Below are 27,886 nucleotides of genomic sequence, written 5' to 3' on the forward strand. Positions count from 1 at the left end.
CCTTTTAAATATTTAGTAAAGCAAAATGTAAATGTGCATGGTCATGTTAAGGTTATTCACTAATATTGATTAGCTAATTATTTTAATCTAGTTTTAATCAGGTGATGAATTTTCTCCACAAATGGACATATTAACATCTATTTAGCATTTTCATTTATTTGACTTAAATCTTTCGGTAAAATTTCATAGGCCTAAGCTTACAGGCCATACTCATGTGAGTAATAGAGCCTACTTTTGTATTTGGATATTACATGCAGAATTAGAAATTCAGAAGACACTGGGCTGCAGAATTGTGTCCTGTTTGATCTTAGTACTCTCAAATATCCAAACAATATACAGGAGAAACTTTGTTTGCTTGTCAAAACTCACATGCAGCGCTGTATGAACAGAATATGGTATATTCAGCAGTGTCATGTTTGGATGAAGACATTGATGCCCCATGTCTCAGCTCCAGCCCCCATTTGAGGGTTTTTTGTTTTTAAAGAGCATTTTGTGTTAAACATGTAGGAGATGCAGTAGAATTGGCATGTGTTATCTGTGTGTGCGAAGCATTCCAAAGTTTTTTTTTAAATCGAAATCTCAATATGAAACCACTATTCAAGATGAACACTCCCAGAGATGTTTATGACTAATGAAGTATGCAGTAATGTGGCTACAAAGTCAAATAATAAACTAAACACTGCAGAGAAACTCTGTTTCTGTGCCAACACCCAGTTTTATTGTTTCACAGATAACATTGCATGGAAGCATCACTTTGACTCATGGGTACTGGAAGAGCAGAGACAAAAGTGTTTGCTTGTGGCTTATCACATTTTGTCCTACTGCATTTTAGTGTAAGTAGCCGGGGTTTTAACAGACATTTTAGGCAGTGTCATAGTAAGGCAGAAACCAAGAAGCTACAACATGTTATCGAGATTATCTATACTAGCCAAAACTAGATGGAATCTGGTTTGAATTGAAACAGAGGATGACCTAAAGTGCACTTGTTCTCTGAAAAGTGACCCTGTAAAAATGACATTGTTTATGGAAGAGGTGGTTCCAGGGTTGCCTTTTCAGCAATTTCCAGAACAAATCTGCTCAGTTTACAAAAAACAAAAACAACCAAACAGAAAAAACACACACGGATCTGTCAGAGATAAAAGCTGTGTTCTTTCTGGCTCACTGTATTATTACCAGTGTATGACTATGCAAGGCAGATTATACCCCCAGTGATACCCATGCATGCCTTGTATACCTTGGAGTCACATGGTTATAACTGAAGAAAGAATTTGAGCCTAAATTTGGAACTTAATTGACAATTCTGTTGACTGATAATGCATAAATCAGAACAGACTCCAGCTCATTCTCCCATAGCTGCATTGGCTCTGCATTGCCAATTGGAGTAAAAAGGAGCCCAACTTTTCTCTGTTGTTTTAACTCTCCAGATATAATTCAGAATATGCACAGGGGGAGAAATTCAACCTCATGCAGAGGATTAGAACAAGGCCTTTGCACCATTGAATAAAATGGTGCCATTTTTACATAGTCACTATTAGTCACTTTTCAAGGTAGAAATGTGTTTTTTAAGGATTTTTCCCCTCTGGCCTAGATTATCACTTTTTAATTTTTTAGCTGGCCTTGAAATAAATTTGCATCCAAATATAATATCCCCAAATGTGAAGTCACCAGCAGAATGACTCTGCCCAGTGTTTAAAATGGGGGTTTTCAAGCTTTTTTCAAAACATGGAGCACACATCCTAGAGGGAATGTCTGGTGGATGCCTCTCCTGCCATTCACACGTGTGGATAAATACCACTGCCACTGGTGATCCAATTAGAACCTACTGCTAACTACAGCAATTGTTTACATGTAACATAAATCACACTAAAGGAAGCTAAAAATATATTATCAGCTGGAAATAAGAAGGAACCATGGCACGTGTCCAGCCAGCTCTCTGTAGGCCACCAGCAAGTGCTTCATGGTCTATCTATGGTCTGGAGACCACAGTTTTAGAAGCTACTGTTTAAAAGCTTGCTGTTGGTTCCTGTCTTTACTTCCCCCTCCCACATGACTCCTCTATTAACATTTCTGCACCTTCATAGTATCAAAAAGAAAGTCATGGTTTTATTGTGCATGTCAACTCAATACAGGGGCTAAAAAACCCACACACATGTATATAATAAAGAACAGCTCATATTATACAGTAAAAAATGCAGCCATATGGAAGGTTTACTGTTCTAAAGGAAAACCATCCACCTATGGTACAATTTGGTGATATAAATGTGTGTGTATATATACAAACCAGCACTTTAAACCACATGCATCCCTGATGCAGCACAGAGGAGAACAGAAGGCCCATAATCTCAAGAAGGGTCCAGAGGGTAGATGTCTCATTTCTTTTCCACGTGACATGAATGAGTCAGCAAAGGCCCTACATAGTAAAAGTGGAGTGTGTCGCTCATACGAAGTGTGGGATGAGTTGAAAAACAGGTCCATGTGCCATAATTCTTCTCAGGAAACAGCATAACCAACAGCCCACCAGCCATCCCATATTACCTCTGCTGTTAGTAGTAATAATTGTCAACATGAACTCTATTGTCCTCATGAAAGAACAACCTTGGGGTGACAGCCAGTGTGACAGATGTGCTGCTACTGATTAGTGAAAGGGAACTGGGGGCAGTGAGTAGTTGTAGGTGTCACGCTCAAATGGTTAAGATCCATAGGGCTGGTGCACATGCCTGTATTCCAAGAGGTCTTATTCATTCAGCACCTCTGGACCCAACCAGGAGGAAAGACTACAGCATGGAGGAAAAAAGGTGATGGCTCTTATCAAGTAAAATCTCTCCTTTACATGGGAAAGGGAGAATATGATTCTAAATTCTTAGTTACTTTTTTTTTAAAAAAAAAACCCACTAAACTTGGAATCTGTTTAAACATTCAATAAGCTTCTTCCTGATCAAAACTGCATTTCCCTATAGGAAAAACAACTGTATTTAAAGAAAATATGAAAAACTTCTGATGAGCCTAAGAACTAAGTCTTAGACATTCATTGCCAAAGTGATACTGCAATCTATTCAGAATCGTGAGGGGTTTTTAAAAATAAAATCGTAGTGACTAACTCCTGCATTTAATGGTGCAGAGTAAGAGGCTATTTCTACCCCGTTTCTGAGGTAATAAGCTGCTTTGTTAAAAACATATTGGTGCAAGTTATTCAGCTGGAAAAAACCACAGTGACGTCATTAATGTGGTGAGAAACTGAACAGTCTGTGGCACACTGAGTTGTAAAAAATATCATAGTTCATCGTGATTTTTTGTTAGATCTTCCCCATAATTGGTAGCTTGGCTGCCAACAAACATGTTCCAGTTCTCTAGAATCTCCTCTTTGGTTAACTTTTGATCCTGGGAGGGAAAAAAAAATTAAGTCTCTATTAGAACATTTTAAATACCAGGTAAAACATCAGTACAGATTTCCGAGATGCCCAGTAGGAGAAAATTTTCCAAAGAGGCTGCAGACAGTGGGTGAAATGCTGGCCCCTAGTGGAAGTCAATGGCATAATCCCAGTGATTTCACTAAGGTCTGCATTTCACTCAAAGTATTTCATAATTAACTGATTCCAACACAGAACTTTCAGCAGTAGGAGTGTGCCGCTTGTCTACTTGTGCAACCTCACCTATGTTTTTAACTTTTCCTTTTTGATTATTAATATGGAAAATATTTTGTCTGTTTGGTTTTGGTGATGATGATCACCTACATTTAATAACTGAAGTGAAATCCTTCTAAATTCAGCTCTGTATAAGGGAGTCTTGATCTTCCAAACTCCAGCAGTGGAGCATCAGCAGGATTGGAGAGAGGGGAACAATCCTGCTGAGCAATGGCTCCTATCCAGGTGCTGCTGAATTATTTGTCCCCATCGTAGTGGCAGAAGGGATGGGCCAGACCTTAAGCTGCAAATCTGTCTTATTTCTTATAGTCTTCTATTTTTATCTCTCTCCTATTTATCTCTTAGTCCAGTTTAATACATAAATGTCCATGCCCCCTTTCAAAAGAGAAAAATCTATCTTAGAATTTTTGGGTGTAGGGACATAGGTTGGAAAGCTCTCTAACAATAGGACAGCCAATGCGCCTACCTGAGTTCATAGTTATTTTATCAGCTATTTCTTGTGGTTTATAACTTTTATCAACTCAAATTTATTTTGTTGCAGTAAGGCACTAGCAAAACCATTTTTATCATCTGAAGCTCTACTCAGACTGTACTAATAAGAAAAGTCATTAAGAATAATCTCTTGCTGGCTGACACTAAAGGGAACCAGTTAAACTCTTAATCTAACATTTATGAAATATACCAGAGCAATGAGTACCTTATCTACGTCCGATTCATAGACTAAGTGCCTGGCTTCAGCTTGTGCGTGATCATAGTCTTGTGGGAGAATCCAGTGCCGAATCTCCTCTTTATCCATCTTCCCATCCTTGTTTATATCCCGAAAATCTGAAAACTGCTCACGTTCAGTAATTACCCAGTCAGGTTCGGGTCCACCTTCCTCATGTGCAAACATATCAGCTGGAGGGGAAACAAAGGTTTCAAAGTCCTATTTAGCTTGCAAATTATGCACAAAATGAAGACAGGCTAGTTGTAGAAATATCACAGTAATAGCTTGCACAGAGGTATTGTATGTCATGTGGGGCAGGGCATAGGTGGAAAAGGAATGGACACATGGATATGCACACCTTGCTTTGCTCAAATGGCTTCACCATTGTTAGTTTTAGCCATTCTCAGATCACCCTTTTAGGATCCGAGAGCAATGCCACTTAAGTTAATGGGCAGTCCCAGCTGTACCTGAAAAGCCAATTGGCCCCAAATGTCTTCACCCAGTGATTTTTTTTACCCAGGTTACAAGCATGTGGTGACGTACAGCTCTTTCAGGATCCTCTCTTAATCTGCATTCACGCTCTTTCAAAATGAGCTCAAATGTACTCGGGAAAGGGGAGAGGACCCACAGCAGCACTGCATCTTGTCCCTGCCAGCAAGTGTCTTTGTCGATAACATCAGAATCCAACCAGAGAGTGGGTGAGGGAATAAAAGGCACAGGGAAACTTAAGGAAACAAACATCTGCTAAGTGGAACTGGATGGCTTTTGTCCTGCTTTTATGGAAGTCTCTGTGTGAGAGAAATACAGCTGAGTAGATATGTTCCTTTTTTAACCCTGGACTACTGAACAGACTGCAGCAAACTCCGCTGGAAGGTAAGGGGCTGCGCTATACTAGGAAAAGATTAGAAGAGCTGTGATGCAGCATGAGTTGATATACATCAGAGATACCTACTATGCGGAAACCACACCTTATGGACATGATACAGCCCACTCATCGGCGACCTGGGCTAGGGAAACAACTTGTGATAGACAGTGGATGATCAGTTCTGTTGCTCATTGCCCTGGTCCTCCCATCAGGACTTGCACACTAATCTTCTCTCCCACTCCCCCCCTCTACCATTGTCCTGTTTAAAACTGAAACCTATTTTGTGGCCTCTGCTCGCAGCCCAATATGGTTTTGGTTGTCAAGATCGTTCACATGGTTCTAGGTCAGGCTAAGCTTGAGGCCAGCTCCATCCATGGGAGGTGCAGGTGCAACCCTCTTGAGGATTTGGTCCAAAATTAGCAATAAAAACCACATGCATATACTGTACAAGGCTGGATTCTCCACTGCCGTAAGTGGGCGTAGCTCCCATGACATTAATAGAACTGCGTATGCCCATTTTAGTGGGAATTTGGCCCATTCTGTCTAGGTGTTGTAACACGATTCAGAATTTTTAGTTTCTAAACTTTCTTGGGACCTGATTCAAAGCCTATTGAAGTCAGTGGAGAAGGGCCAATGCCTTCAATTGACTTTAGATTGGGCCCTTGATGGGGGAGAAAAACAAGCTGTGCAATGTTTGTGGGGGATTTATTTTTTTATTATTATTAATCTACACAAAGCAAAAATGTGGGTATGACATACTGTAGCCATTGTTTAGAGCAAAAAAATTACTGCTCTGTTTAGTCTAATTAAAGCACATATGATAATTTAGGCACACATTTTCCCAACTGTTGAAGAAAACTTCAAGAATGATGCAATGCTACTCTTTATTTTATTTTTTAATAAGAGCAGGCACACAAGAGTTACATTGTTTATTTGAAGCAACTGACACGTCCCGTCAATTTGATTTTATCATCTTTGCCAATGTGAGGTGGTCGTGACAAGAACATTCTATGCTCCTATCTATAGAAGACAAGAGGAACCAGCATTCACATGGTAACAAATGTTGACAACTACCTTGTAATTATATGTAGGTAGTGTCACTGAATAAACTTAAATTACTGGGGAAATTATGCTGCTCTGTTATTTCAGTCATACAAAAGCATTCACATCTTAAGACTAAATATAATTTCAAGGAATAGAACCCCCTATGATTAATTAAGGTGTGGATATTGTTCGTGATTGTATGTGATGAAGTGATCTTTACAGTAGCATTAGAAACAAAAGGATTTTATCTGAGTTTGGTCCAATGCTTTTATGGTGCGACTTTCCTGATTAAAAAAATCAATCATAAAGGAGCAGAGTGAGATGCTAGCTTCAGTGTCAGCATGACCTTTCACAAGTGTAACACACACATCCTGTACTACTGAGCCCCTGTCTTATGCCTTCCTGGCTCTGAAAGCAAGAGAGCAGACAAAAACCCAGTGTGCCTGAAGTTTGACCAAAATAACTTGCAGGAACAGATCTGCAGTTTACATTTCCCATTCTGCTCCCTTTGTGCCACTAGAGTGGTGCTTGACTAACCTTTAATTCAGGTATTTCACAACTTGAGTGCTTGCCTTTGCAAACTTAATATCCTGGTAACAGTTTATTTTTAAGGCAAGTTCTTAAGTTTAAAAAAAGTCAAAATTGAAAAACCAAAAATTCCATCCTGTGGCACTATACTAAACCCCACACATGCATCATCAGCAGCGTTGAGCTACACCACTGTCCTCCACTTGAGCTAACAGAATAATTGGTAGTAGTGCTGTTAAGCAATTAAAAAAATTAATCGTGATTAATCGCACAATTAAATTTTTTGATTAATCGTGTGATTAATCACACTGTTAAAAAATAGAACACCTATTTTTATTACAAATATTTGCACTGTAAAAAACAAAAGAAATAGTATTTTTCAATTCACCTCATACAAGTACTGTAGTGCAATCTCTATCGTGGAAGTTGAACTTACAAATGTAGAATTATGTACAAAAAAATAACTGCAATCAAAAATAAAACAAAGTCCACCCTCTCCTACTTCTTGTTCAGTCAATCGCTCAGACAAACAAGTTTGGTTACATTTGCAGGAGATAATGCTGCCTGTTTCTTGTTTACAATGTCACCTGAAAGTGAGAACAGGCGTTCGCCTGATGGCACTATTGTAGCCGGCGTCACAAGATATTTACGTGCCAGATGTGCTAAATATTTGTATGTCCCTTCATGCTTTGACCACTATTCCAGAGGACATGTGTCCATGGTGATGATGGGTTCTGCTAGGTAACGTTCCGAAGCAGTCCGGACCGACACATGTTCACTTTCATCATCTGAGTCAGATGCCACTAGCAGAAGGTTGATTTTCTTTTGATGGTGGTTCGGGTTCTGTAGTTTCCACATTGGAGTGTTGCTCTTATAAGACTCAAAGCATGCTCCACACCTCGTCCCGCTCAGATTTTGGAAGGCACTTCAGATTCTTAAACCTTGGATCAAGTGCTGTAGCTATCTTTAGAAATTTCACATTGGTACCTTCTTTGCATCTTGTCAAATTTGCAGTGAAAGTGCTCTTAAAACGAACAACATGTGCTGACTGCTGAGACTGCTAGAACATGAAATATATGGCAGAATGCAGGTAAAACGGAGCAGGAGACACCATTCTCCCCCAAGGAATTCAGTCAAAAATGTAATTAATACTTTTTTTTTTTTTAAACAAGCGTCATCAGCATGGAAGCACGTCCTCTGGAATGGTGACCGAAGCATGAAGACGCATATGAATCTTTAGCATATCTGGCACGTAAATACCTTGCAATGCCGGCTACAAAAGTGCCACGAGAACGCCTGTTCTCACTTTCTAGTTACATTGTAAATAAGAAGAGGGCAATATCTCCCGTAAATGTAAATAAATGTTTTTGTCTTAGTGATTGGCTGAACAAGAAGAAGGACTAAGTGGACTTGTTTTACGTTGTTTTGTTTGAGAGTGCAGTTATGTAACAACAACAACAATCTACATTTGTAAGTTGCATTTTCAGAATAAAGAGATTGCACTACAGTACTTGTATGAGGTGAATTGAAAAATACTATTTCTTTTGTTTATATTATTTTATTACAAATATTTGCACTGTAAAAATGATAGTGAGCACTATACACTTTGTATTCTGTGTTGTAACTGAAATCAGTATACTTGAAAATGTAGAAAAACATCCACAAATATTTAATACATTTCAACTGATATTCTATTGCTTAACAGTACAATTAAAACTGCAATTAATCGTGATTTATTTTTTTAATCGCGATTAATCTTTTTGAGTTAATTGCGTGAGTTAACTGAGATTAATCGACAGCCCTAATTGGTAGCAGTAGAAGACTGTTATTTTATATGGACCGGCCACTAGAAAGGATGGACAGGCCCATTTTGTCAGTGGGTTTCACAGCTATTTGCTAGACAGCTGTCATAACTATAAAGGGAAGGGTAATAGCTGTCCTGTGTACAGTATTATAAAATCCCTCCTGGCCAGAGACTCCAAAATCCTTTTCCCTGTAAAGGGTTAAGAAGCTCAGGTAACCTGGCTGGCATCTGACCTAAAGGACCAATAAGGGGACAAGATACTTTCAAATCTTGGGGGGGGGAAGGCTGTTGTTTGTGTTCTTTGTTTTGGGAGTGTGTTCGTTCTCGGGACTGAGAGGGACCAGACATCAATCCAGGTTCTCCACATCTTTCTAAACAAGTCTCTCCTATTTCAAACTTGTAAGTAAATAGCCAGGCAAGGCGTGTTAGTTTTCCTTTGTTTTTCTCAACTTGTAAATGTACCTTTTACCAGAGTGTTTATCTTTGTTTGCTGTACTTTGAACCTGAGACTAGAGGGGAGTCCTCTGAGCTCTTTAAGTTTGATTACCCTGTAAGGTTAATTTCCATACTGATTTTACAGAGATGATTTTTACCTTTTTCTTTAATTAAAAACCTTCTTTGTAAGAACCTGATTGATTTTTCCTTGTTCAAGATCCAAGGGGTTTGGATCTTGATTCACCAGGAGTTGGTGGGAGGAAGGAGGGGGAATGGTTAATTTCTCCTTGTTTTAAGATCCAAGGGGTTTGGATTTGTATTCACCAGGGATTTGGTGAAGGTTTTTCAAGGTTTCCCAGGAATGGAATCCATTGAAATGGTGGCAGCCGAACCAGAGCTAAGCTGGTAGTTAAGCTTAGAAGTTTTCATGCAGGCCCCTACATTTGTACCCTAAAGTTCAAAGTGGGGATCCAGCCTTGACAACAGCAAAGGAATGATGAGACTCAGACATAAAGGGTTCGATTCTGGGTTCTGTAAGGGAGTGTTCTCTAATGGTTATAGACTCTTCTGCCCCAGTCTCTCCCTGTCCTCTTCTGCTCCTACCCTCTCCCCAGCTTCTGCCCCTGTTTCCCTGCTCCTAGGCACCAACCCCTGCTCCTGGCCTTCCCCAGCTCCTACTCCTGTTCCCCTCCCTGTCTTCTTCCCCGTCTCCTTACTCTGCTTCTGCCCCTTACCCAACTCTTGCCAGGACCTCCTACCTCCAACAATCCCCAATCTGCTTGTATCCTCCCCCCTCCAGCTCCTGCTCTCTCCGCCACACACATACATTTTTCCATTCCTGTCTCACTGAGCGTTTTGTTCTTATCCCAGCCCTATATCCTGCCCCACCTCTGCTCCTGTTCCAATCCACTTACCTCCCAAATGTCAACCCCTCCCCTACCTATGCACTCTGCCTCCTCCCCTTCGCGGTCCTTCTGCACTCGAGGCAGGCTCCTCCATGCTGCCTGGATTCCATCAGGGGAAGCATTGACATCACAGCAGGGAGCCCTGGCTCTTGGGAGGAGCAACCTATCCCCAGCTCAGCTCCTGCAGCAGAAGGTTGGAGCATGATCACTCACTATGGGGATCGAACCTGAACAGAACTGCGTGAGGATGAAGCAGGGTCAGCGCAGATGGAATCTTCAGAGAATTTAGTTGCCAAATGCTAACAAGACCGAGCATTTGTGAACTGTGATTTTTTTTCCAGAGACTTGTAATTTGGCCATATTTTCACAGGCGCTGCAAAAGGCACATCCCTGATGAGAGGGTGAATTTTTCCAGCCCTCCCTCACCAAATTTCAAGTCTTCACTCCAAAACATGAAAGGACTAGAGCTTCACAAGGAAACTTGTTAAAAAAAATTAACATGTGAGAAACAACATTTTTCTCTAACCTTTTTCTTGGAAATGGCTGAACCATTTTACCTGACTTCCCCAGGGGGAAAAAAAAACGACTTTTAGGCAGACATCGGGCATGGAAAAAAAATCAGCCCTCACCTTTTAAGTTTGCCAAAGTTATAAGAAACTAAAAACAGAGTCTTATAAAAATGGAAAGCATTAGGCAACCTTTGCTATAGGTGTCACTACATGCCTAATATTGACAGAAACTTTTTGGTTTTCTTTGTTTAAAATGACTGAGTACGGGCATGGAGGTGCTCTTCCTTGTGATACAAGTGTTGACTTAGATTTGAGACAAGTTGGACTGGTGGAGTGGAGATTTCTAAAGTACTCGTGCTAAATGTTAAGGAGAGTCAACCCCATTCCAGCACTTACCAATGTACTCATCTTGATCCACAAAACCATCCTCGTTTTTGTCTATGTCTTCCAGTGTTTCCTGGAAAACATTTTTTTGTCAAAATGATCAAGAAATTACCGAAAATTCCAATAGCTCTCTTTATTACTAGGTGCCACTTCTCAAAATTATCAAAACTGAAATCCTAAGGGAAATCCTGAGTTATTGTACCATGTTTGGCTTTCCTCACTGCCTTTGGGAAGATTTCACATTTGGGAGATGGCCTGCTCTTCTATTCCTGGTGCACAGAAATCCTGACACTGACCAGATCCAATGTGAGTTTCGTATTCAAAGGAAGCCCAGATCTCCTGTCAGAGTGAAGAAATTCCATGCATATGAATAGATTTGGCCACTTTGCTGTTGAACTATCTAGGTGGCACCTATCACTCTTGTATCTAGACACTAACTTCAAGTTTTAAGGGCTTGTCTATATACAAACTTGCATCAACACATCTAAATCAGATTCTATTCACAACTTCTGCTATTCCGGTGAAAGTTGGTGCCAGTTTATTCCCCCCCCTTTTTTTTTAAACTCTAGTTAAACTGAAATAGGACTCTTATTTATTAATTTCACTGCAAGTCTATGTGTAGACCAGCCCTAAAGAAGTGAATTTCATGAAGCACTTTCCTTTCTGTTCCCGAGTTGGCTACTATTTATGTGCATGCCTGTTTCTAAAATCCTGAACTGAAAGTTTAGGGAAGTGCATCAAGGCTCAGAGGAATAAAAGCAAAGGAATTCAATTGGTTTTACTCTACTTACTAAGATGACAATGTCTTTCATGTGCTCAAACTCCTCCGGATGAAGAAAGGCAGTGAACTCCTCACGAGTGGCAGTTGAGTCTCCATCCAGGTCTGCAGTTTTGAATCGCCTTTCATCCCTGGGCAGCATTTTTTTAAAACTGTGTTGATCAGTCGCATCTTGAAATTCTTCTGGATTTTCTAGAAATTAATTAGACAATCTCAGATGTGTGTGTCTCTGAAAATATTGCTGCATTGTCTCCATACACTGCAATGATAGTGTATAGAAAAAGCCGCTGAAATATTTAGATCCTGTAGATTCTAAAATTACAATAGTTCATTGTCAGGATGGCTGCTAAAGTGTCAGGATTTCCCTTCTGAAATCTTAAATTCATGGTCAGCCATTAAAGTGTGTTTGTGATCACAGGATTTGTGCTTACGAATGACTGACTCAGTTTAGTAGTAATTGTGGTCTACAGGTGGGCAAGTGGAATTTACCATAAACTAAGAAATTAAGAGTCTCTTAAGGTCCTCAAACAACCACTGTCGTTCAGATCCAGTTTATCTACGTATCTGCTGAGTCTTGTACAGAGCTTTAGACTCTTGTTGTATAGGGCTGATGAGGTAGTTAACAGTCTGTATCCCAGTTTGTAGGAGGGAGATGTTTGTTCTGTTTTTTGACACCATCTTGTTGCATAGATTATACAGGATTTAGAGAAGTAGATTCCTCTGTTTAGCAGGATATAGTGCTGCCACCTTTGCCCCTTCCAGCTGAAAGTGCATCTTTATAGTGTTTAGGGCCCAATTCAAATTCCATGGAAGTCATTCTGGGTGGATCTGTTGACCCAGAAGCTTTTATCACTCAGTCTTTATCTCTTAAGTCTGTGTCACATAAGAATCCCCAGTGCAGGTTATTGCAAGCAAGTTTTGATTTGATAACATTTTTCAATTATGGGAATTGATTTCTGTTTACTCTATGCTTATGACTGTGAGAAATCCTTTATGTCTGGGCCAAGCAGCTTCGGGACTGTGATAAGCACAAAATTAACCGTGTCCTTGTGTTCCTGCACAAAGAGATTTCTTGCCCAAGTCTGATTGTGTAAGGATTCCACTGATCTTTTTAAGGTTATTAACGATGTGTGAGCAGTTTAGAAAAGCTCATTTTATCTTTTTTGGTTAGGTTTGTTTGTTTTTTTAAAAAGAAAAGCATTATCTAATATCTCTAAAAAGAAATCAAAGATTTTATATTGCAAATCTCTGCCATCCAGCATCACAGTGATGAATGCAGTATAAAATGTTTAGCTAGATGAAAACTGCTGATTGGCCTGCAAAAAGTCCTTACCATCTCCAATTCCTACATCATGAATAAGGCTACGATTTGGTCATGGAGGTCGCGGAATCCATTACTTCCGCAGACCTCCGTGACTTCCGTACGCAGTGGCTGGGAGCTGCAGGGTACCCCCACCTCCTGTGGTAGCTGGGAGCTGCAGGGTACCCCTGCCACCCAGAGTGGCAGGGGCCCCGGAACTCCCCAATGGCTGTGGGGGATCCCCTGCAGCTCCCCAGCTGCCCCATAGGCAGGATTCCTTCCCAGCTTCCAGCCAGTGGGCAGGGGCTGCAGCTCCCAGCCTCAGCAGGGCAGCGTGCTGGATCCTCCTTGCTCCCCATTTTGTCATGTATATTTTTAGTAAAATCAGGGACAGGTCACGGCTTCCATTAATTTTTGTTTATTGCCCATGACCTGTCCGTGACTTTTACTAAAAATGTCCATGACAAAATCGTAGCCTCAATCATGAATGATTTGCCTGTTCCTTCTCCTGTTCTCCTTTCAGAGCCATCCGATCTTGTTCCCCCATTCATATTTGTTAGGAGTTGTCAGATGTTCTAGTTTTGCTTTTAAGGGAAGTCTCTTGGACCAATTTTTTTAAGCAACGATTCTATGGGTACTTGAATAGAACTTTCTTGTCTTCCCCACAGCTTCTGACTGATGGTTGCTGAGAATGAGTTTGAAAGCACCTGCCTATGTCACCTTTTTTACTCATACGTTTGCTTTCTGTCTCTCAAATCTGGATCTGAGTAGAGTCCTCAAAAATTCAGTGGAAGATTCCAGCCTGAAACTTTTCCATTTCTTTCTATTACTGGCAGTTTTTTTCTGGCACAAGCACAGAGCTCTCATATTCATATTCAGTGAATAGCACATTGGGTTCTACCAATCCTCTCTCCCCTCAGCACAGGACTAGGCGCTACCTGGTAACGGTCAAATTCTCACATTAAAGTATTTGTGAGTTTTTAGTTTAATGTGAGCTGTAAAAACTGTGTTCCAATATTTAATATAGTGAAGCAATTTCACTGTTTAAATCTGATCTGCTCAATTTGTCCAGTTTTAGAAACAACAAAACTGAAGAGAATAGGGAGTTCTGGTTTCAGAAACTGCAGACTCACTAATGTTTATCTAGCAGCTACCTTTCTCCTAGGTGGAACTTAAAAATTATTTAGTTTAAAACAATGAGATTTAAACTCCGTAGTATGAAACGAATGAGAATTCTAGAAAAATAGCATCACTAAACTAATTAAAAATCTTGAAAAACAATTTCAAAATGAAGGCCTTTATAGACTCATCTGATTTTAAATGACTACTTTGGGAAATGGTTTTGTAAATTTTAATTGTGCATTAAAACAAGATTAAGATATATTTGCCGCTCTCCAAAGCCTGGCTTTCACACAGTGAAATGTGTGTGTAGAAAGTCAGCACAAAACTGGGCACATCCCGAGTCTCACTTACGCCCTCAAAATGGGATCAAATGGTGCATAAGAATTGTGCTGACCCATGAATTTCATCCAGTCATGTAGAGCAGTGTGAGGTGGCCTTTGAGTCTGTAGGAGGCCTTTTCCTCCAGAACGAAAGTCAGTATGTTAACATATACTTCAATCAATACCTTCCTTCAAGTTCTTTGGGTCTCTCTCTGATTACAACTTGCCCTAATTAAAGAACCTTCAGATGGTCTCCTTTGATCACATCTGAAATCTGTACTTTTTTTTAAATAAGATGTGCAGTAGAATATTTCAGTTGTATCTCATTTAACCTTGTGTCATCAGTGATGAACTTTTTTTCTTGTATAACCATTTTTAAAACATATGTATGCCATTTTCATTTTAAAACAATTAAATGCAGAGGGGGTTAACTTTTTTCAGAGTGAATTCAGTGCTTATGAAAGAGCTCAGGCTTATGGCCCTGGTGAGAATTGTAGTATCAATAGTAGAAGCACAAGTTTCCTCACCCCACCCAACTACATATCAGGCCACATGCTGGAGGGACCACATCTATCTTGGAGGGAGAAGAGAACCATAATTCCTTCAGGGCCTGGCTTCAATGGGTTTTGGATCAGGCCCTCAATCCAAAGCCTTGCTGTTGAAATTGCAAACAGAAGTGCTGGTTTCAATGGTGGACACTTGCCCAATAAGAACTGGACCGAGACGCCCTGACCCCAACATATGCCATCCAATTTCGGTACGTGAAAACACACTAAAACTCAGCTGTTGAACTGTTGCCATATCAAGCACATCAGATTAAATTTCCATGGGGACAGAAGAAAAGAATTGCATCTTTCAAATATATTGTCAAATAAATGTTGCTTTAGGGGTTTTCATTTATAATTGATCATAATCTGTGGCACGTTCTGACAGAATAATTACATTCTATTTAGACCTTACATAAATGTTTAGCATCCAGACCAAAACTTCAGAGAAACAATGCAGCAAATACTTACTAGTCTCTCAACATATTTCTTTTGAAAGAAAGGTTTAAAAACAACAACACAGTTCCCTTAGTTTACTAATAGGAGCAGAGGCTTTTAACTTAGCTTTGAAATTTTATTCACTTATTCTTCCCCTCCTGAAATCCCTATGCATAGAGGTGACCATGGTGCAGATGTGCATTGAAAAATATAGCCAAACAGAGGAACTTTTGATCTTTGAACTATGTTAATTTACAATTTCATATGAGACTAGAATCTCCTAAGAGAGTTAGGTGCCTGTGTCCAGGGATTTTGATAGACATGAAATTTCAGTCTCCCTAAAGCTTCTTTGAAAATTCCAGCCAAAATGTTGCCTTTGAGACTAATCTTACCTAGATAATAACCATATGTGGCTTGTTTGTATTCTTCCCAGGATATTTTGTTATCCTTGTTTACGTCATAATCTCTCCAGACTTTAGCCACATTTCAAAGATGTAGCGTTTCTGCACTCGCTTAATCAGTTTTTCAATTCCTCTGTTGTGACGTAGCCATCTTTGTTATCGTCTATTCTATCAACAATTTTCCTGCAAAGAGAGACACATCTTTAAGAGCTGGTAAAAAGAAATAAAATGCACATGCCGGTCCAGTTTTGCTAATCTACATGGGATCCTGACTGTGCCTGCCCTCTCTCCACAAAGAGGTACCAGTCAAAGCTGCAGAGAGATGCTCTATCACAAGGCCTGGTCTACGCTGGGGGGGGGGGGGGAGGAGGAATCCGATCTAAGTTACGCAACTTCAGCTACATGAATAACGTAGTTGAAGTCGATGTAATTAGATCGACTTACCATGGTGTCTTCACTGCGGTGAGTCGACTTGCTGCTGCTCCCCCGTCGACTCTGCCTGCGCCTCTCGCCGAGCTGGAGTACAGGAGTCAATGGGAGAGCGCTCGGGGAATCAATTTATTGCGTCTAGACTAGACACAATAAATCAATCCGTGCTGGATCGATCGCTGCCCACCGATCCAGCCAGTAGTGAAGACATACCCTAAGGCTTCATTATATTTACAGAATATACTATAGGGGCATTTGCTAGTACACTGCCATCAATAATTAAAACTGAACGATCATTGTCAAAATTAATGGACAGAAGAACACAGGGTGATGTACTGTCATTGATTTTTTTTACTGTCTGATCAGATAGGGGCAAATCTTCTGTTCGTTGATCAGAGAGAGTGGCCATGCTGGGCTCTGAGCTGATGCTCAGGACAATATCTTCACCTCAGGCCTGGAGAGCCTGTCATAGAGAGCCTGTCATCTTGTACAATGGAGGCTCTTACAGCCCAAAGCCTAGGGGAGTTTCTGCACTTCTTTGGGTGGTCTCCTTGTAAGAGGGTATAAGGATTGGATGATCTACACAGGGCTTTATGCAGTGCACAGAATATACAACACCTGCACAATCTTGCACCCCACTTTTTTTTGGGGGGGAAGAGAGAGGATCTGCACTAACTGTGCTGCCAGGAGACCCTCTGTAGCTGTGGAGGCAGGGGCAGGATTGCCCTTTGCTCATTAATTCATCACATTGAGTAATCTGCAATGGGTCTCCAGTCACTATTGCCCATTGACGTCAAAGCCTGTACCTGAGCGGTTGCTGAGAGCCCTCTTTTCCTGAAGTCAGTAGAAGTTCAGGGCCTCAGAAATTCTCAGGAAGCTCTGCACCTTGCAGGATCAGGCCCTAAGCAAAGCTCTATTGTAGTCAAAAGCCAAGCTGCCCTCTTTGCATAGTATGGCAACTCGCTCAACCTTTTAACTTCTCCCAAAATAAATTTTCCCACAAGTTATTTTCCTTACAGATAAAAAAAGGAGATGGTGTTTTATTATTCTATCCACCCAATGGCACAGTAGTGAGCCCTTGGGTTTTTTTTGTGCATCTCGCTCACACAAATCCATGCCTTTACATTGCTCTAACCACAGGTTTATTTATAGGGAAGCAATTTCAGTATATTTAAATCTCTCTCCATTACACTCAACAGTCTAAAAACACTATGAAACCCCTTCTGTTTATACCTGCAAGGAAAGCACAACTTCAAGTACAAGTAATTTTTTGGTATCAAACCATTCTCTTAAAAAAGTCTTTTTTTTAAAAAAAAAAAAGGACTTATCTCTTGTGCTTAAAAAGTACCTTTGATTTTACTGGTTTAATATTTTACTACAGAAAAAACAAAAAGAAACATTTACTGTCCTATGAAATTTACCACCCCATCCCATCTTTCCTTTTTTTAATCTAATTAAACATCAACAGAAACATTTCTAATGCAGAAACAGAGTTTTTTGTAACATTCCTCTGCAGTGGTGGCGATGCAATTATTGCAGCATTTTGCCAGTGAATGAGAATCTAAATGTGAAGGTGATGTGTTTATTTTCACATTCCAAGCTGAAAAAAATGCCGAAAGCAAACAGTATGAATAATGAATAGTACCTTTACTAAATAAGAAATAACTGTAAAAGCAATGTGTGTTATAAAGAACACTAGGAAGGTCTTTTCCTTTTTTCAAATATTATGTTTAGTGTCCTTAATATTCAAAGTAGGATTCAAAAGATCCAAATTCTGCTCTCAAATTCAGGAGCACAGTTCCCACTAAAGTCAATGGAAGTTGTGTGTGCATTGCTAAGGGCAGAATTGTGCTCTTTGCATCTTGTTCACTAGCTAAAGGTATAGCTACACTACGCAGCTTTTAGCAACATGGCTGTGCCACTACAGCCGTGCCGCTAGAAGCTGCGCAGAGTAGCTGCTGTTTGTCAGCAGGAGAGAGCTCTCCTGCCAACAAAGCGCTGTTCACACCAGTGCTTTTAGTCAGTAAAACTTTTGTCGTTCGGGGTGGGGCCTTAACACCCCTGAACGACAAAACTTTTGTCCACGAAGTGCCAGTGTAGACAAAGCCTAAAGAAAATGTGCCCAGGCTCTGATTCAGTAAGCACTTAAGCGTATGCCCTGTCAATCCCTAATCAGGAAAGCAGCAAATTCCATGCTTAAGTTCCATTGCCTTCAAGTTAAAGTTAATTCCCTGATTAACAGCTTTGCTGAATTGAGGCCTCTAAGGAACCTTAAAAAAGAAAAATGCTCTATTAGACATTTATATTAGAATATAGGAGAGAATTATCAGTTAATGGCATATTTATGACCAGCAAGAGAAATGTGTTTTCCCAAGGGATATTACACTCTAGTATAACTTAACTTTTTCCCCAGCAGTATTTCATTAAAACCACCTTGAATTAAGCCTAATGATGCTACCTTCTGGCCCAGGAACTAAGTTTACTTTAAATCCCTTTACAATCTTTTCTTTCTCTTTCCAATAGCATTACCTCTGTCCACCCAGGACCATAACTATTCGCAGGATGGCCACTAAAACCATATAATATAAAGTATGTGCCAAAGACCACAGATGCACCAGCAAGATTTGTATGAAAACTATTATTGGTATTAGCATACTTTTAGCACTGATCAATGGAAAGGCGTGCCTCCTGCTCTTGAAATTAGGTTAATTTGTAGTCACTGAAGTCTCAGCTGCCAGGTGCAGCCAGATTGGCTTTATTTAATTCAGCCACCACCAAGCAATATGAAAGACCCAACAGAATTATCTAGTCTTCATTGACCCACAATTAGTTCAACTTAAGTGAGCTGGCTGACATTTTGTTCAATGAAGACTAGATGATTCTGTAGGATCTTTTATGGAGAAAGGCAGGAGCGGCGCCAGGGTTTTTGCTGCCCTAGGCGGCAGCGCTCCTCTTCTGAGCATTCGGCAGCGGGGGTCCTTCCGCTCCGCGTCTTTGGGGCACTTCAGCATCTTTGGGGCACTTTGGCAGTGGGTCCCAAAGCGAGTGAAGGTCCTGCTGCCGAATTTCCGCCGAAGACCCGGAGCGGAAGGACCCCCACCACCGAATTTCCGCCGAGGACGGCAAAATGCTGCCCCCCAAATCCTGCTGCCCTAGGCGGCCGCCTAGGGTCGCCTAGTGCAAGTGCCGGCCCTGGAGAAAGGGATGGGTGAGTCTGCCCCCGTAACTGCTCCTTCCACCTAGGGCAGAAAATTGCTCTCCATCGAAAGCAGTGTTCTTTTCTGAGCTACTTTAGTTCAATCCAAGTATGGGTTTTACTTAATTTTCAGCAATGATGTGTTTGATCTGCTATCATCATTGGATTTGTAGCACATTACATCTTTACAGATCTCATTACAGACACAGGGTACAGACACATGCAGAGTCTGTCTTCTGCATTCATAACCAAGACTTTTCTGAAGGGGGGAAAAAAGAAGTGCTGCTAAATTTCACCTGAGAAATAAAAAAAGAACGTGCTACCTGATTGACCAGGCTTTTTCTTTTTGTATGTACCCCTCAGTGAATCTCCCCTGAAAGTCTGTCACCACAATGGGACATATTCATCAATGGAGTTGTCCCACAATGAATTTAACCTAAGTGAGTTGGCTGACATTTCGGTCTATTGTTAAATGCTAAAAGTAACTGAAATGTTTCTGCCAGAGGCCTAGGAAATATTTTACCCTATTGTTATTTTTAACACTTCCTCAGTAACTCCAGAACTGGTCAGAGCCAAGAGCTGTGCTGCTTGTAGTCAGCACTGTTTATTTTTCCCTCAAGTGCATTCTTCTATTTTTCTAGCTTAATTGCATCTCTGCCATGATCTATATGACTTATGTCTGCTTCCCACTAAAATGAGGGTGGGTAAAAAACAAAGTCTTATGTCTTTTTAAGGATGATGTGGCAAGAGAGCAATAGCCTTCTGACTGCTTTGCAATGCAGCTAAAATTCATTCTTCAATCACAAAAGTTGTAGTGTCCCCATTTAAAGTGGCTAATTCTTTAACAAAGTGAAAATTCAGAGACGGTTTCACAGCCACAAGGCTACAGAACCAAAACTAAGCAATACTCGTTAAGCTGACCCCACAAGCCCATAAAACTAAAAACCTCCTTCTCTCAAGGCTAAAGGGCTTGCTGCACCAAACCTCATATAGTCCCAGCAACTTCAGTGGGACTATGTTCAATATAAGCACTTAAGGGAACATCCTGTCCCCAGCTCTCTAACAGTGAAATCAGTTCAGTTCTGTTGCACAAAGGGAGGGCAAATCTGGAGGGACACACAGAGGGTGCACAGAACCTGCAGGTGCAGAACCGTGCACTACATATGGTAGCGGGATATCTGGAGATGAAACAAGGATGGGCCAGACAACTCACAACTACAACGCGAGTTGGAAGGGGAGGGATTCTGAACCTCAGCCTTTTGTGCTTATGCCTGGTTGCTAGCTTGGGTGCCACTGCTGGCTTCTGGACTGGGTCTGATGCACAGCAGCAAGATTTGCCACATTGGGCCCATGTATGGTGCCAGAAACTCAGCAAGCATCTTGCTACCAGTAAACAACAGACCTGAATGTCGTATTAAACTAGGATCAGACTGCACAGGAGCTTTATCGCTGGGCTGGCCTGGAAGGCCTACATGACTCTACAGCTTTTATGTCTGTTTTTTTTTTTTTTTTTTTCTTCAGGAAAATTTCTCTTCGCTAGTAGATGAGCCTAAGTTTAGAGTATATCAGTCAACTCTCTTTTGCGTGACAGCAACAGCAGAACATGGCTTTCTTAGGCCATGTCTATAATACGGGCACTACAGCAGCATAGCTGCAGTGCAGCTGATATGCTGCTATTGTGCCATAGTGTAGACGCATCCTACAGTGACAGAAGGAGTTTTTCTGTCACTGTAGTTAATCCCCCTTCCAAGGCATAGCTAGGTCAATGGAAGAATTCTTCCATCAAGATCATGCTGTCTACACCAGAGGTTAGGTTGGCTTAACTATGGCACTCAGTGTTGTGAATTTCTCACACCTCTGAGTGCCAGAACTGTGTCCATCTAACTTTTAAGTGTAGACCAGGCCTAAGTGTTTCATTATAAATCAGTGGTATACAACGGACTTTGTTATGTTTATAACCATCTCATTTGTGTGAGAATTACTTATTAAAGAAGCTGCACTCAGTTTGCTTAGAGTTGGGTCATGAATATTCTTATGCTGAATTAAAAGTATTTCCCAGACAATGGCTTTAAAAATAATGTTTTTAATTAAATCTGTCCTCCTCCTTAAAGCCAACAGCTTGCTGAAAAGTGATACCATTTGTGACCAAAGCTGCTTGGGATCCTAGCACTAAAAAGCATACGGTACTTTTTGTCCTGATTTAATAAGCATCTTTTTAATATTTAAAGTTCCTCTTCTGCTGCAAAAGTTATTTTAATCAAAAGTGTGAAAAGCAGCAAAAGGCCTAAAAATGCCCAATTGAGTTAGAAGCTTTATTTGCACAGTTTGTGTCCTGTGATGTGTTTTCCACTCTGAGACTGTTCAAAATGCTGGTAAGAATAATCCTGGGGGAATTCTGTGCCCAAAAATGAAAAATTCTGTGCACAATATTTTAAAATTCTGCAAAATTCTACACATTTTGTCAAAATAATGCAATATAATCATGCAAGTTCCAATTCTTTGGTAAATTATTTAAACTACAGTACAATGGAAGAAGAATGGGAATGGGGAGCACTGGAGGAAATCCCCAAGCCCCCTTTGTCTAATAGTAATGTAGCTAGGTTTGACCTTTATTTCTAATTGTTAGTCAACAAATATATGCAGCCATATGCTCAGTGTTACATCATAGGCAACTGAAGAGCAAGTGAGGGCTGGGGAATCAAACTCACAATTTATATTGGCTACTGACCATCTCCAGAAAGGTAAGTACCAAACAGCTCATGGAGCACATTTTGATAGGATTTTTTTTCAGTCCAAAAATTTAGACCAGTTCTAATGCACCATAAGCATTTATAAGGCCATCCTGTCCTTTACGCCACTCTGGCAACATGAAGGAGCCTTAAAACTTTTACACCTGTTTTATACTTCTGGGGGAATTCATAAAGACATTGGAAGCAATGCACTAAGCAGGCAGGCTGCTGCATTCTGCTCTGCCCCATGCCTACCTCCTCAGAAACACCCCAAAGCCCTGCCTCTCCACGCCAAGCATGCTGCAATAACAAGCAAGAGGGACAGAGTGTCTCTCCCTTTCACACGCACGACTGCCCAGCTCCCTCCCCCCCATCCCAGTGGTGATTTACGTCTTTACTGGCTGCTCCGGATGCCCAAACCAACCAGCCTGCGCTGCCAGTGAGGGGCACGTGACCGATCTTGTGAGCTTCCCTTTGCTTCCACACCAGAAATCATTTTTCTGCGGGGAAGCAAAGATATCTGCAGGGAACGTGAATTCTGCGCATATGCAGTGACAGAGAATTCCCCCAAGAGTATAAGCAAAACCACTTCAGGATTCCTTTAAGAAACATAGAATAAACCCGTTTCTCAGAAATGCCGGATCAGGCCAAATGTTCCCTTAACTATGTGACACACATTAGTTATATTAAAGACTATTCTGTACTGAATTAGAGGGCATCGTACTCCGCACAACCCATCAATCAAAAAGCAAAACTATGCCTCTGTAATTATAGCTGAAGTTGGAGCCCTAGAGATTAGCTTACATTCCATTTCTCCTTTATGCATATTACTCTCATATAGAGTGATGCAAACACATATAAGAATTTCCTGTGAATTCTCCCATCATGGGGAAAAAGAATTTGAACCCCACAAAAGGGGGCCAGGAGTCCATCTACCAAACCTCCATCTACCCAAAGCAAACTGGGGGCAAGCAGCAGTTAGTCTGTCGGCAGATGAGTTGGGGAGAGACTTGTTTTGATAGCAAAAATGCAGCAGATGTTTTCTTTATCAGGGAGTACTCAAATTCTGCTTGGACAGGAAGTCACAAACCATCCTGCCCCAGAGCGGTCTGAAATTTGAGATACCAAGGCTGATTTTTTTTCTTTAAATATACAAACTCATGGATGCTGTCAAAGAAAGGCAGGTGCAGGATCAAGTTACAGTAATGGTTAACGATCAACAATGCTAGGAAAATCAAAGAGCAATGGGTGTGTCGGATTCTGAAAATGAGAACAGTAGAGATTTGAAAAGGCATTGCAACGCCATCCATTTTAAAGAAACCAAAATGTACATAACTAGGGAGGAAGAGGTGGAGAAAGGAAAAAATGGTTCAAACATATCTGTATTAAGTATCCCTGTATTTCCATATTTAATTCGTGGATGTTTAAACTGTGGAACTTCCTCTTTCGAGGCTGCACTCAGTTCTGGATCAAGCTTTCAAAACCCAGGCAGTATGGACAGTAGGAGACCGGAGAAGCATGTTGGAAGCTGTCCTACCTTAGGTGATATTTAGTCATTGAGCAACACTCCAGTACACTTTCTTGTTCCTCAGATCTGTGTCCAAGGGGACAAACAAAGGGAGAGGTGTAATATCCTAACTGAAGCTCAGTTTAAAATGGCCATAATATGATCCATATGTGCCAGAGACAAGAGTTCAGGTCCTGAGCTTAGTGTTGTGCTAGCTTTTTATTGGTCATAAGTGAATATGACTCAGTGTTGGGAATGGAATCCTGTATAGGACCAGAAGAACTGAAAGAGTGCCTGCTGCCCTGCATCCCAGTATCGTTTGGTGATGCTGAACTTCATCGAGTGTAATCTAGAAAGTATGTGAGGCAGGGCCTTCTTCATCTGGGGAACCACACCTCTGGAATTCATAGATTCCAAGGCCAGGAGGGACCTTTGTGATCATCTAGTCTGATCTCGTGTATAACACAGACCATAAACTCCCCCAGAGAAATGCCTAGTGCAGATCTTTTAGAAAAAACTCCAAACTTGATTTTAAAATTGCCAGTGATGGAGAATCCACCATGACCATTGATAAATTATCCCCTCAATCTTCACCACAATGCATTGGCAGTATTTCTGTGAGAGAGTCTGAAGATTTCTGTGTATCCTGTTTAGTATGCTATTTATTGTAGAGTTGGTTTAGTGTGTTTATTCATGTGTCTGTCTGTATCTCCTCTACATGATACATGGGGTGAAAACTGAAATAACTGAAAATTAAATTTCACTTTGTGCTGATTTAGAATATTAAATAAAATTTACTGCATACTATTTATATATAATTACATGGAGCTCCTGCTTCCTTCTATGGAAAAAGTAGTAAAGGCTTGTCTGCACAAGAAAGCTGTACCAGTTATACCTGTACTGCTATTCCCATATGGAAGGTGAATAACTATACTGGTGTAAGGCATCAATATATAACTTAATACCAATAAGTATAATGGTATAACTTTCAAGTGTAGCCCAGGCCTAAAAGTGATTCCAGTTTAAACTAAGAAAGCCTAAGATGTTAGTATATTATATGTGAATCCAAGAGACAGTTTGCTTTTTTATGTTGGGAGTGCTCAGTCTGCTAATTCCAGGCCTTTGAATAGTTTGGACAAGTTGCCCGTTTATGCTAATTATGTTTTAAATATTTTTGTTACAGCATCTATTACTATTTTTACTTGTATTTCAGTATCACTCAATAGGATCACAGACCACTGTGCTTAGTACTATACGAGACAGTCCTTACTCCAAAGAGCTTACACTCACCTCTGAAATAAGATGCAATGAGTAAGGATAACAAACAATGCACGGGAAGGGAGAAGGCAGGTTGAGGCTAATGGTAATGCAGTCATATGGTTCTACAGGATACCTCGGGGCACAACTTGAGGCTTACAAATAATATGAAAATATTCTTCCTTTACTAAATCAATAAAACCAGCTCTCTTCAACTGCCATTAAACCTACCCATCCTGTAGATGTCACAACAGAAGTGGGTCTTAAGGAGGGATCAGAAGGATGAGAGGGTGATAGACTAGATCAGGGAGGATGTCCCAAGAATAAGGGGCAATGTGGAAGAAAGAACAGGCACAATGTGGGAGAGGTGGACAAAGCTACCATAGTTAGCAAGGGGAGAGGGCAACGTTATAAGTAAAGCTGTGAGTCTGTCACGGAAGTCATGGATTCCATGACTTTCTGGGATCTCCATAACTTCTGCAGCAGCCGGTGCGACTGACCCCAGAGCCACCCGAGCAGCTCAGGCGGTTCCCAGGCCAGCCGCCCTGGCCGCTGCTGGGGAAAACCTGGCCTCCCAGCCACCAGCGGTGGTCTCAGGCTGTGCTCCTTCCCCCCCCTCCCCAGCACCAGTGGCTGTCCCAGGCTGTGTGCTGCTGCCCCCCCCAAGCACCAGCAGAGGTCCCAGGCTGCACACCGCTGCCGCCTCCTCCCCCACCCCTGAGCACCAGCAGCACCCCCAGGCCACCCCATGCCCCAGAGCACCGGCAGCACCCCCAGTGCCCCCTTTCCAGAGCACCCAAGATTTAGTCAGGCATATATAGTACAAGTCATGGACAGGTCAGGGGCCGTGAATTTTTGTTTACTGCCTGTGCCCTGTCCATGACTTTTACTAAAAATACCCATGACTAAATCTTAGCCTTAATTGTAAGTCATGAACAGGCAAGTTGTAAAGGGTAGCAAAAGTGAGGACAGGAAGCTTAGATGTGTGATGCTGTGACAGTTAGCAGAGAGATGCTAAGTGAGGCCTGACAGGATAAGAGCAATAGGCCAGCAGGGTGACTTTAACAGCTGCATTTTAAATGGACTGGACAAGGCTGAACAGGTGCAGAGGGAGTTGCAAGCAATGCACTCAGGTGATGGGAGAAGGAATGCTTGAATATTATAGTCTATCCAGTGCTTGGTACAGTGCTGCATATAGCTATCCTCAACTGGAGGAAGAGGAGCTTCAGTGCAAGGCCAGAGAAGTTGGAAGAGAGAAAAAGAAAAGATAATTTAAACAGAGGGAGTGAAACTAAGCCTTGAGTTTTCAGCATTTATTTGTAAAATCAATTTGGGCTGTGGGAGGAGAGGCGGTGGTCAAACAAATGTCACCCTGTAAAGTTCAATTTTGCCAGGCAACTTTTCCCGCAAGTCCCTGCCCTGTGAGTGGATGGACAGTGCTCTGAAGTGACTAGAGCCACTGGAGAACGGCTTGAGAAAGCCCTGTCACTCAGCTGGGAGTCTGCAAACCTCCCCAGAGATCTCTTGGTATGGAGAAATTTGCAAGCTCTGCATAATGCCTGCAGCACTTGAGTTAATTCTCACTCCTGACCACTGCCACACAACCCTTCACGCCTGGCCTTAGCTCGGGTTTCCGTTACAAAAACACAAAGAGAAAGTAAGATTGAAACTTTTGTCTCTAAGGCTTTTTCCCGGCTCTTTTTCTGCTGAAATAATGCTGTCCCTACTATACAGTGATGCAACGGGACCTCCCCTCTGCCACGTTATCAGCGCTTGATGGGGCGGGGGACACGCCTCCTCTGTCCTCTCTCTCCCTGTGGCAGTAAGTGAGGTTCCGAGGCTTGGAAAGCCTATATTTCCTTACACTAGGGGCTGTTGCAACATGGGTGTAAGCCACAGAAATCAAGGGCATTTCCCTCTCCAGTAAAAGCTCGTGTAGTTTCAAGAGCTCGCGCTCAGCCAGCCTACAATTACAGAAGCACTTTCAGGTTCTTGCTGGTGCAACGCCCTATTATTATTTCGATACACGCATTTCACTTCCACTTGTTTAAAAAAAGTTATTCATTAAACTACTGCGGCGGCAGGGTCCCTGTAATGCATCTCCTTGGAGAGGCCGTTCCCTTCCACTCCTAGGAGCCCATCTTACCCTAGTTTCTCTTTGCTTTCTTCTGGGGTGAGCTGATCGAAAGTCTTGGCTTCCTCCTTGCCCAGAAAAGCCTCGTGGTCATACTGGAAGCTTTGGTTATCTTCGTGCAGCTGATCGCTGAGCTGAGGGTCTGGATGAACGACCCTCTCCTTTCTGAGAGTGGGTTTGCTGAGTGACCCTCCTGTGCAAAGCAGCAGCACGAAACAGCAGGCAGTCTGGAAGCCCATTCTCTGATCCGCCACAGCCCGGGGGAAAGAAAGGGAGAGAAAGTGCTACATGAGTTTGTTACAAATAAGGAATCAGGGGAGAAGAAATGTCAACTTATGACACATGGATCAAGTCATCCAACGTGCTGCATCACCTCCAAAAGCACCCGCACGCGTGGGACCTCTAGCACCGGTCCCTACATGCAGCAGCTGAGCCTGGTACCTTTCAGCTCCCAAGCACACACACTCCCACTCCCCACATCTGGACAGACGGCGAGCGTGGAGCTGTACTTCACCACCAGCACCCCTTGCCACATACCAGCTGTTGCTCAGAGTCTATCGCCCAGGCAGCCCTAGGAATGCAGCTGCAAATTGCAAATGACCCACTGCGGGCTGGGATCACAAACCTCTCAGCCTTCCTCCCCAACCAGTCACGTGAGAGGTTGCAAGGAAAGGTTGCTCTGTCACCAGACGGTACAGCGCTTGCTATTGGGCAGGGGAGGCTGTGTGCCTGCTGGAGGAGGCTGGATCGCCACGTTTGCAGGGCGGCTCGGGTTTCCCCACTGAGGCGGCAAAGAGCGCTGGATTTGAGCTGCAGGGTGTAAGGTTTCCGTTGGGGAGTTCCCGGCTCCAGCCTAGGAACAGCTCAGTTGCTCTGCATAAAACAGAGGAAGTTTAACACCCGGGGGCT

The 27,886-nt window shown here is 41.8% G+C and overlaps 1 protein-coding gene and 1 long non-coding RNA gene across 2 annotated transcripts in view; one reads left to right on the forward strand and one right to left on the reverse strand.

Annotated features, from left to right (window-relative positions):
* The window catches only part of LOC112058751 (uncharacterized), a 158,839-nt gene extending 149,640 nt beyond the window's left edge, over window positions 1-9,199 (forward strand). Inside the window, exon 5 of the long non-coding RNA XR_010600561.1 lies at window positions 4,868-9,199. This is a non-coding gene — a long non-coding RNA (uncharacterized LOC112058751). The remainder of the gene's footprint in view (window positions 1-4,867) is intronic.
* On the reverse strand, window positions 687-27,661 carry RCN1 (reticulocalbin 1). Its single transcript, XM_005286900.5, is given in 9 exon segments — window positions 687-3,378; window positions 4,339-4,538; window positions 10,834-10,894; window positions 11,613-11,791; window positions 15,717-15,809; window positions 15,812-15,844; window positions 15,847-15,908; window positions 26,990-27,219; window positions 27,515-27,661. Coding segments are annotated over 8 exon segments (963 nt in total). The 5' UTR covers window positions 27,217-27,219; window positions 27,515-27,661; the 3' UTR covers window positions 687-3,270.
* Between the last annotated feature and the right edge of the window lie 225 nt (window positions 27,662-27,886).

Source organism: Chrysemys picta, chromosome 4, assembly GCF_011386835.1.
Source record: "Chrysemys picta bellii isolate R12L10 chromosome 4, ASM1138683v2, whole genome shotgun sequence".
Taxonomy (NCBI): domain Eukaryota; kingdom Metazoa; phylum Chordata; order Testudines; family Emydidae; genus Chrysemys; species Chrysemys picta.